At 39.7% G+C, this 11,517-nt stretch overlaps 2 protein-coding genes across 2 annotated transcripts; one reads left to right on the top strand and one right to left on the bottom strand.

Annotated features, from left to right (window-relative positions):
- The first annotated feature begins 1,390 nt into the window (after positions 1 to 1,390).
- On the top strand, positions 1,391 to 4,648 carry LOC122993068 (zona pellucida sperm-binding protein 3-like). The gene is made up of 8 exons (XM_044366929.1): positions 1,391 to 1,838; positions 1,961 to 2,076; positions 2,549 to 2,652; positions 2,825 to 3,002; positions 3,172 to 3,289; positions 3,430 to 3,515; positions 3,607 to 3,878; positions 4,193 to 4,648. The coding sequence occupies exons 1-8, from the start codon at positions 1,452 to 1,454 to the stop codon at positions 4,276 to 4,278; spliced, it is 1,347 nt and encodes a 448-aa protein (XP_044222864.1). The 5' UTR covers positions 1,391 to 1,451; the 3' UTR covers positions 4,279 to 4,648.
- A 2,596-nt stretch (positions 4,649 to 7,244) lies between these two features.
- arl14 (ADP-ribosylation factor-like 14) lies at positions 7,245 to 8,507 on the bottom strand. Its single transcript, XM_044368503.1, has one exon. It carries the CDS (start codon positions 8,161 to 8,163, stop codon positions 7,558 to 7,560), a length of 606 nt encoding a protein of 201 aa, XP_044224438.1. The 5' UTR covers positions 8,164 to 8,507; the 3' UTR covers positions 7,245 to 7,557.
- Between the last annotated feature and the right edge of the window lie 3,010 nt (positions 8,508 to 11,517).

Below are 11,517 nucleotides of genomic sequence, written 5' to 3'. Positions count from 1 at the left end.
TCAAAATATCCACAACAGGGACAAGTTGAAAAGAAATTGTATAAACTCTCCCATAACTTCCTGCTACAGCAGACCGACAGTGACACTGCTGCTCACAGATATTGCAAAAAATACTGGAAGATAAAATATTATAGAAAAATGTCAAAGGAAAATCTGTGATGCAGGTTAAATTTTCTTAAAACAAAACTATACAGCTATTGAACATATTTAAATTGCCTCACCATCTTTAATGTGGACTTACTGTCACCAAAGTTTGCAGCTGTATTATGCAGGGAAAATATAACAAAAATTTGGATCAAACACTTTATTTTAAGTTTCAGTTTTAAAGACCCTACATTTCTGCCACCTTCCACCATACACCTTCACAATATGTGTTCAACGGTTGACATAATGACTAGCATGGTTTTATTCTGTGACACATAATAAATAGAAATTAACAGCTGGGTGTAGTTATTTAAAAAACTGATTGGGAGATCCCTATTGCCTTTCCAACAAGAAATGCTGATAAAAGTCAAGTTCAAACTTTGGTTGTTGGGCCGCTGACCATTTGGGTCCCTTGGCCTGTGCAATAGTTTGTCCATGCCAACAAGGAGGAATAAAACCACAACAAAGTATCTTTCAAATTGCTTTCAGGCTAACTGAAATCCTTCCCGTCTAGTAAATACAGGATTGTAGTTTATTTATGAATGACAGAAAAACACTGGACAAGAGTGCTCTACAGTATTATTATTCAGATTGTTGAAATTAAATATGTACACATGTCTTTGCCCTCTATCAAATTGCACTCTTCTGTGCCAGGAGGGCGGAGTACATTTTGTCACATTGGAACTTTAAATTCTGATATTTTGTATTTGAATTAGTCTAATGAATCATAACCAATAAGGTAGCCTTCAACGTCTGTATCGAGTGTCTTTTTTAATGTAATTAAACCAAAAGCTCCTATCACTATTGAAAAATGGATGCTAAAACTGAACTGTGAGGTTTCTTAGCATAGGAGAAGCCTAAAGGCAAACCTAAACTGAAAACAAGTTATAAACAAATTAACTCTATTCAATTAAAATGATGTACTGTACACCCATCTCAATATTGCAGCTGACAGACCGAAATTATATCTGCAGTTGTAGTGCCACCTACTGGATAAATTAGTTTATAGCATATATAGCTTAGCCAAAGGACCAAGCTGCCAACATACAAATATGGGCTAAAAATAGTGTTTTAATGATATTAATGAATCTCATAGACTAAAAATGTACATTTACATGTACATTTAAAAAAATGCAATCTAAGTTGCTGTATACACTTTTGGTTACATACCCTCCTGATTAACACTCAGGCTTGTGGTCAAACAGGTGTGTGTCAGGGGGTCAAATCACGGAAGATTACCTACATCTGTGTCGATATTTTCAGCGGTTGTAGGGCCCCGCCACTCCTTCCAAAACCTGAGGCCAAGAATGGACCGCAACCTGCAACGAACCTCTGCCTGGTGGATCATTGTCCTTCTCACAGTTTCCACACTCATAGAGAGCAGTTTAGTTTACAGCCGAGGCCCCTCCAGCGCAGCAAACCCTCACCTACCGAGCAGGACTATTCAGCCTCAACGTCAACAGAGCGCAGAGTTCAGTACGCGGCCTCGACCTGTCCTGGTCAAGTGCCACCCGGATTCAATGGAGGTTGTGGTACAGGCTGATATTTTTAATACAGGCCTTGTGTTGGACGGCAATCATCTGCGCCTTGGCTCAGATTCAGTGAGAGAAGGGAGCGCATGCATAGCAGTCCCATCAGGAGAGGCGGAATTCACCATCCATGCCCACCTGACGGACTGTGGAACCAAACTCTCTGTAAGCATTGTATTCTTTTTGTTATGGAACTTTCTCTTGAGGTGGTCTGAATTTATTATTAAGAGCTTGGTATATTACTATGTAGCATGGTACACGTTGAAAGACTCACTCTTCCCTTCTAGTCGACAAAAGAGAAGATTATCTATTCTACTGTGCTGGTCTACTCACCTGAACCTTCATCTGATGGTTTGCTTAGACTAGATGGAGCAACTATCCCACTTGAATGCCATTATGACAAGTAGGTTCCGTGCAATTTCGAGAGGATATACTATTTTAAGTGTGTATTGAATATTTGGACTTTGATCTTCGATTTCTTCATGCATTAGACCTTGAACATTTAAACAATGCTATTAGAGCTGCAACTAACGATTGTTTTCACTATTGATTAATCTGTTATTTTCTTCATTAATCAATTGGTTGTTTGGTCTATAAAATGTCAGAATCAGGGAAAAATGTCATTCACCATTTCCCAAAACCCAAGATACAACTTAAAATGTCCACAAACCAAACACATGCAGTTTACTATCAAAGGACTAAAGAAACCCCCCTTAAATATTCACATTTAAGGAAATGGAAACAAAGAAAAAAAATACTCAAAGCAATTTATTGATTATCAAAATAGTTGGCCCTTAATTTTCTGTTGATCAATAAATTGACTTATCATTGCAGCTGTAAATGCTATAATGCTGCCACACTTTTACTGTTTTCAGGAGATATGCTGTTGATGGCATTTCTCTGCACCCCACCTGGGTTCCTTTCATCACCACAGCCACAGTTGACGATCAGATAGACTTCAGTCTGCAACTCATGACGGGTATCAAGAGGATGACATTGATAGAGAATCCTGTTCTATTGTCATGTATCTTCAGAAAAGTGTTATGCTATATTTTTATGATCACTGATGATGCTTTTTGTGCACTAGAACATTCAAATTCTAAATTATTTCTTGCATGTTTTGATTTCTAATTTTGATCTAATCTTTGCAGATGACTGGCAGTTTGAGAGAGGATCTTACACATACTTCCTGGGTGACCCAATTCATTTCAAAGTGTCTGTCATCATGGGTAACCACATGCCCTTACGAGTCTATGTTGACCATTGTGTTGCCACAGCAACACCTGATGCAAAGGCAACATTAAGATATGACTTTATTGAGCATTATGGGTGAGTTCCTCCAATTGATAATAGACATGATAAAACCAAATCACACCCAAACACACCATCCCAAATCTCTTAAAATCAGTGTAAATGATCATTCTTGTTTTGATTGCCATTTGTTTGAATTTCATATATCTGCATTCTCAGTATTTATCTTATTTTGCTGCTCTAACAGATGTCTCGCTGATGCTTACCTGACAAACTCCAGCTCTCACTTCCTACCGAGAGCTGCAGAGCACGCACTTAGATTCCAGCTCGATGCATTCAGGTTCCACCAGGAGCCCAACAATCAGGTTAGTTATTTTTGCTGTCTTTGTTAAAGGTTTATTGTACAAACTGCTTGACAATGTAAAACTCCCTCCCATCTAATATTGTTATGAAGCGACCTGAGAGAAGAGTTTCTGTATTGCACACTAAAATCTATCTCCCACAGGTCTACATCACCTGCTACTTGAAGGCTGTTCCAGTCGCATCACCTGTTAACTCCCAAAACAGGGCGTGCTCTTTTATTGAGAACAGGTATTCTCATATTGCTGCAATGTTATAATCAGTATTAGGCTTTACTATCAGAAAATCAGAGATGAGTTCCCACAACTGTCTCCTTATCCAGATGGCTGTCAGTTGACGGTAATGACCAGGCATGTAGAAGCTGCGACATCTCTCATCGGGTTGAGGAGCCTCCATCTACAGAGCCTCCTACAACAACCATCAGCACCAACGCCTGGCCCGACACGACCTCACAGGAGAGTTTTGTCCAGAACAGTCCCGAGCATCACCCGGCCAGTTATGTCCGTGTCCGCCCTGGAATGCACCAGAGTCAACAAGACAGACTTCACCAGTCCTCTGCTGGATTGATGAAGAGAGAAGCAGATGACAAAGCAGGTGAGTACAAGAGATGAGAACTTTTATTGGTTGTTTTTTTAAAAAAAAAATTATTTTAACTTTACAGGCACAGATTTACTGACAGGACTTTTTAATATAAATGAAATGGTTAAATCCAAGTCTTTTACACCATTATTTTTAAGCAATAAAAGTAAGACAGATTTATGTTCAGTTTATGATCAGTTGAGAAATGGAAAAGTAATCCAAAGTTGTATTATTTATATGGCTCAATCACCCATTCAACCTTTTCTCATGCAGCTGAAAGAGATCCTTTTAATGTTTTTAAATAAAATCCCATGTGGTTGTTTTTACAGATAGAACAGTCCAGCTGGGACCACTTATTGTCACATTATCAACAGATTCCACAACAGCACTTTCACCCAAGAAAAAGACCACCTGAGACTCAGGATTGCACTCTGGAGACTGCTGAGAATGGAAAAAAATAACTTCACTGCTGCCACTTTCAAAGTCAAAAGAAATATAATAGCATCCTGGAAACCCCACACACATGACACACAACCATTTTGGACAAAACTGACTTTCCTCTGAATACAGAGATTAATCTCATCATTCTAAATGTCATCTCACTTGACATACACGTTTTCTTGTCAGCTTTAACCCTCCAAGGGAAAGTACTTACCATTTTCCATTTACTTCAAATGTAATTTTTTTTTTTTTTTTTTTTTTTTTTTTTTTTACAGTTCTTGTACTTTCCACACAAATGACAAACCTGTTTTTTTTTCCTCCCCATTAAATATTTTACAAGATGATCTCTGCCTTTTTTCTTGTTAGCAACTGCTGTTGTGGCCACACCTACCTCATACAAAAACACACAAGGATTGCCATTTTCTCCATTATTCGATAGATGATCTTTACGAAATCCAACTTCCTGTAAGTTCTTGATGCAAGAACTCAATATGGCTTTAGCAACCAATTTAATTAGCATTGGGTTTTAAGCACTCAAACTCATTAGGCCCAAAGCAACAGAAGTGGATGTTGAAAGAATGCATTTTGTGTTTGTATACTTTTTAACACAAACACACAATGCATCCCTTTTGACTGTGAGATTCATCTAACATAAAACCAGGCACATGCTATTAGGAAGCACTTCCCTCCATTACCACCCACAACCGACTCATCACTAGTCACTTTATTGATTAATCATTGTGAGGGGTACAGGATGTAATATAAAATGTATAATAATTGTATAATGTGTGTGCGGATGGAGAAATGTTGGCATGTATTGTAAAGCGCTTTGAGTGGTCGGTAGACTAGAAGAGCGAAATATAAATATAGTCTGCTTACCATTTGTATTTAAATAAGTGGATTAAAAATAATTTTATTTGTAAGTGGTGTGCTTAGGTGTGTTGTGGAAGTTTACCCAAGACGTTCAGAGTTGTAGCACTTAAAGCATGAGATCTACCAATCAGTCTTTTAAGGGAAGACCTGACGTGATCCCCTAAAGGTATACGAGGCACTGTTGATATTGCAAATGGAAAACCGCTTTGCTTTTGCCAACTGGAACATTTAGTTATTTGGGTTTAGTTGTGTCAGCACCACGGACAGCGCCCCTTATTGTTTCGCTAAGTGGGCGTGTTTGAGGGTTGTCCATGGTCCTAAAACCTCAACAGTGGCTTCCTCAGGCCGCTTGTTTTGATGTCCCCTCCCACCTTCGCGATTAATCACTGGTCATTTCTCCGTGTTTCCGACAAGACTGGTCGATTTCCTGGGCGCCTGTTTACTTTCACATCAGATGAATGAGCCATTGTAGGCTATGAAAGACTGTGTTTGCAATGCTAGACGCATCAATATACCCGTTAAGTGCATAATAAATCAGGGGCACAGTAAAGTACACTTGGGCCTATTAGCATATTCATGTTGCGAGATTATATGTGCACATTCAGCTGTCTGAGTAGTGGCCCTAGAAAGACTTTGGATGATAGTTCATTTTTCTTGCTTTTTTTCTCATTTTCCCCAACATTTACTCTGGACATTATGGCACTGCCACAGCGTTTCAATCAGCGCATCCCGCAGTGTGTTATCTATGAGTGACTCCTCTCTCCTGCATCCTGTTTCCCATGCTTTACCATCGAGGTTCACTGGATCATTCCGTCCCGTGGAAAACAACAATGTTTTTATACAAAAGCCAAATGGTGGCAGTGTTCACTGTTTGCTGTTTTGTTCGCTCAGTGGTTTATTCCATCCAAAAATGTGGACAGGACTTCTGTCGAGATGACCAGATCTGCTGCGCACAGAGAAACGACACCACTGCCGTCACCTGTTGCAAGCAATTCGTGAACAATACTTACTACAACATCGCCATGGTCACCCGAAAACTTTCTGGGGTTCTTATTATGCTTCTTCTCTTCGGTGTGGGATACTTTGTCCACAGAGTGTTGTGTTCCAGATCCAGGCAGCTTACCCCGCCACACAACGGACACCCAGCTGCTACAACATCACAAGAGCCGCTTATGGAGAGCTGCACACCGGACAGCCTGATGGATCCAGCCCCAACTGCTCAGCTGCCTACCTACGATGAATGCAAACGTCTGCCGACATATGAAGAGACAGTGCGGGATGGGTGCAGAGGACAGACCGAGTCCTCAATGGGACAAGCTACATGACAAGGACGTCAGTTGGGTAGAGTGGGGCATCACTATACGACCACGGAGTTCATATTTTACATTGTATTTTATATTGTTATAATGGACATTTAAGAAAAAGATCAAACGCCCAAGAAGTTCTCCCAGCAGCTTAAACTGCGTGTTTCATTGCAAGATATTTTTTGACTCACTGGTTAACTAACTTATTGCTTATTGCTCTATTTGTTCCAAAGATCAGCAAGTGTCCAAGTTTGGTATCGTGTTCTAATGTGGTAACTAATGGCTTAGCTAATATTATATAATACAATGTATAAATAATTTACTAATGCTTTATAGATCAGTAATAAACCAACAAGAACAACATTGGGGTTGCCAAGTCATAAAAAATCCATTTGGCTGGTGTATTATGCATGATATTTGCTTTATCTTTCTAGCTCTTTAATTCATTAACAATTATTAATGTCAATATTTACCAGACTGGGTACATGTGAAACTATATTGTAAAACACTAATGATTTATCAACAAATACCTGTAGACTCATTGGCTTGTTCGAATTTCTCCATTTATAGATGGATATATATATGGTTGGATGGATTTATATGTTATAAATGCACTACAAATTGAAAGGATAAACACCAGCCAAAGGTCACAACCGAGGATCAATCTCCATATTAGCAAAACATATACAGTATGCACGTGTTACTTATCTCGCTGATATTGATGCTGCATCAGTGAAATGTGAATCCAAGAGTTAAACGTAGCTGCATGAGATAATGCACTTATGTTTAATAGATGAAAGACAATATGCATACACCAATTAAACAGTTCTAAAGTTACTTCTAACTTACAGTAATACACTTCATGCTGTGTTGTGTTTCTTGGTAACCATTTAATAGTACCTATATTTTTTTCACTCACTCTGCATTAGCTTGCTAGATTGAGCAGTTTCAGTGGGGATGTATGAGCATAGAAGTCATTGTGCGTAAAAGGAATTAAAAGACTCAACCAACTTTTCATATGATTTAGATTTATAACAAACTTTTTAAAAAATAATTTGAAACATTCCCAACTAAAACTAATGTCTCATGCTGGCTTTGAAGTAGTGCACTGTTTCCTTGATGCTGTCTTTCATCGCCTCGGAGTCTGATGTGAGTTTCACCATTCGGACAACTTGTCTGAAGGCTTCTTGAACTCCAACGCCCGTCGATGCCGAACAAGGCTGAACAAACCAGTCCCGATCTGAGCAAGTCTTTTTCAGGTTAAACTGGTCCTTGATTTCAGTGCCAGTCAGTGCGTCGTTGACGTCCTGTTTGTTGGCGAGAAGAATGAGCGGACGGCCCCGCAGCTGATCGCTCCTCAGCGTGTTTTCCAGCTCCCGGCGCGCCTCCTCCAGACGCTGCCGGTCAGAACTGTCCACAACGAACACGATGGCCGCTGTGTCCTGGTGGAAACTATTCCAGTGTTGCCGCATTTTTCCCTGTCCACCGATATCCCACAAGGTTAAGGCGATGTTCTTCTTGTTCTTTCTCGCCTCCAGCATTTCCACGTTGAAACCGATTGTAGGAACTGTGCTGACACGCGCGTTGTGTTTCAGTTTGTACAGGAGCGTCGATTTCCCAGCGTTGTCCAGACCCAGAAGGAGAACTCGGGCCTCCGGTAGCTTAGATCCTCGCTGGCCCATGGCGGCGTGGAGAGATAAAGACAGTCAACTCAAGTGGGACGGTCATATATTCCACTTTAAAGGACTCTCTTGAGTCAGTGTTTGGTTAGTGCGTTGCCCGGAGTTTAACAGATAAGCCATTACCTCTATGCTGGCTGTAACTCACGGCTCACAGATAAGGCGCCACACCAGGGGCAAAGTTTGTAGCCTACCTTAGGAAAGCCTTGTTTGTTTATTCGCTGAATCAGTGGAGGCGATTGTAGCCACAAGACCAAATAAGTCAGAATTTATAAGGGTTTACAAGTTGTAGCTGTAAGGGCTTTATTAATGTTAACAAATCATTTACTAATACGTTAGAGTCAGTTATTAAATCATTAATAAGATTACATTTTGTGTTGCAAGGTTGTGAAATTCCCTTTGACTTTATCATTTCTATTATTTTTTTAAAGTTATAAATGTTGGTAATCTATTGATTTATGCTTAGTAAGTTGTGAATAAATTGATTTAGTGAGATCCCATGTATCCTCTTTTTATTGATTTTATTCTTTTTATTTTTATTTGCATTTTTAAATGTTTTTTATTGTCTTGTCTCTTTTACCATCTTATCCTTCTGTCTTTTCTCTACTGTGTCTATTGTCTTCTTGTTTTAAGTTTAATTTAACTTAACCCTCTGTTGTTACATTGCCTTCTGAGTATCCTACTTTTGTTTTGTCTGTCAAAGCACTTTGCAAACTTTGTTTTTCAAGGTGCTACATAAATAAAGTTATTATTATTACTCAGTGAAAGAGATTTTGACAGACAACAAAAGTTGTTTTTTATGAATGGCTTACAATTGATCTATAAAGCTTTTACTAAATGGTTTATTAACCTTTATTAAAGTTACAATTTAATTATTGGTTACAACCTATAAGCCTATTTTTAAAAGGGGGAAAGTGGTACCAAACCAACTGTACATCCAGGTTTTAGTCAATGTGCTTATCTTACCATGCATGGATTTATGAAATGGTATTTACTGTAAGTTCTGCTACTTCTGTTGTGCTCTAAGTCTCAAAGGCACATTGAAAGGATAGTAAGGTACTTCCTTACTCCTAACACATACTTTTTGATTCATGCAGGCTGCTTAATTCCTGCAAAAAAGAAAAAAAAAACTCACCCACTCAATTAAAAGCAGCATTAAGGCGTGAAATATTTCTTTGTTTATTACCAACAGTATATGGCCATGGTGCACATTGGATACATTGGTGCACATTTTGAGATAAAGTAATTATAAAATAATTCTGAGCCAGTTTGGGAAATTTAATCACATAATTAACTTAATGATCACTACAGTTCATTTGTTTCACAACAGTGTAGTCTAAGTGTGAATGACAATGAGCAAACATGATGCACAATAATGATGAACAATATCTAGACTTCATCAGACAAAGAAAGAAATGCAGTTTCACATTTAACTAGTGCTGGCCTATACTCTGTATGGTACAACAGAAAAGATATTGAGTTTAAAGTCTTTATCTGTATCTTAAATGAATTTCTAAACAGTCCAAACATCCCCTTGACAGATGTGTGAAATGTCAGGTGGGTGTTAAAACCTTCAAACAAACCATCACTTTCCTTAAACCTCCTTAAAGTTCCAGAGCTTCTCAAAAACAAATGCAGCCATAAACAACTCTGATATTCAGCTGTTTGGTCATGCTTCAGTTACTGAGAGACAATCTGGACACAAATCCAGTCCCAAGCTCAACTTTATGACCACCAGTCCATCACATCCAAACTATCATCAATATAACAAAGTATTTAATTGTACTTTTAAAGCATTTAATTGTGCTTTGATTTTACATTCATTACCAAATTAAGTCTAAACAGGAGAATGAAGTAAAATAGAAAAGAAGGAAAAAATAAATGAAGGTTGGTCAGCCATGTTTATAAACATCAGGTTGATGGCTAGCTGCCAACTGTCAACTCAAGGCCCCCTCTTTTATTTAACCTGCTCCACAGTACTCTGAAAACAGAGAAAATGCAATCTCCCAAAAAAATAAATAGCCTCCAGTCATGTTGGAAACAAGGTAATGTTTCCCAAAGAAAATACGTTATCTGACGCATGACGCACTTCATCTCCTCTCTTGTTTTCTTGTTCGTTTCCATCCAGTCCGACACTGAACATGTGAATGTCTCATATAGACTAAATCAATAAATCACAGTGATCAGTCCGGCCAACTCTCCATGTGGACGAGACGACTTAAATCCACTGAAATTCCATAAGCTGCAGTGCGGATGCGCATGGAGGCGCAGATCAGCGCAGATGCCCAAATCGACACCCTGCTGCCCGGAAGATGCCAAAGCTTAGGGACACACAGAGTGCACCCAAGTCATGGTGTGCTTGACTTTATTCCATCGAAGAATTCCTTTGCATTTCACCTGTAGATTTATTTTTACATCTATCAGGATCTTGCCCTTATGTCTCTCGGCTTCATCCACACGCCGCCGGTTGGATTATCCATCACGTACACCAGCCCCCCGACGTCACCGCGGCTGTGGAGCCAGGGATGGGATGTTGAACTGTTGAGTGACCAGTCGGAAGAGTGAGGGCATACCGAGCGACTGGTCACCTTCTTCTGAATGCGGACAGCAGAGGCAGGAGTAGAGCATGCGTCAGTTTTCTGAAACATGTCCGCTGAGCCACCACGCTGGAAAAGCACTCGCGCTTCTATGGAGGATTTGGAGCTATGCTGTCCCATATTGTCTGCCTTCAAAACACTCTTGAAAAGAATCCAAAGAAAGTTTGATTATGCAATGTTTATGCTTATTTCTAAGTTGGTTAGATGACAACTTGCTGCCACTGGTGCCTGCGCGCCTTTGTCTCGCTTATAAAGAGTCAGATGCGTATAGAATGGGGCAAATAGTTCCCGTAATGCTGTAGTATGACGCACTTGACTTTATGGTTATGAGACACTTGAATGTTGCTACTGGAATTTGTCTCGAGCTATTCTGAGTTTCTCCACCTGGCACAGACCGTCACTATACTTGGCATCAGCGTGGCGCTTCCGAGCTGTCTGCGCTCCTGCAGACGACAGTTATTTGCGGTCAAGCAGACAGACGCATCCCAGAAGCACGCAATAGACGTCACGTATGTTTCTATAACCCCCACTACCACTAACCACTCTGATCTCACCACCTTTTTTTTTTTTTGTGATTATAGATCGCTGAATGATTTACAACAGACAGGTGACCTGGTGGCTGAGGACAAGAACATAACTGATCCAAATTCCTGGAAAGGTGATAAAACGCAGTAGATGCGAAGAAAGTTAGTCATCTGCTTTCACCTTGCCTGCAGCTGTGGTGCCCCAGTAGCAGGTGTGACTATGTAAAACTGGACTC

The sequence above is a fragment of the Thunnus albacares genome, chromosome 12 (assembly GCF_914725855.1).
Source record: "Thunnus albacares chromosome 12, fThuAlb1.1, whole genome shotgun sequence".
Lineage (NCBI taxonomy): Eukaryota > Metazoa > Chordata > Actinopteri > Scombriformes > Scombridae > Thunnus > Thunnus albacares.
Note: the sequence above shows the minus strand (reverse complement) of the source record. Positions and strands in the feature narration are given on the sequence as shown.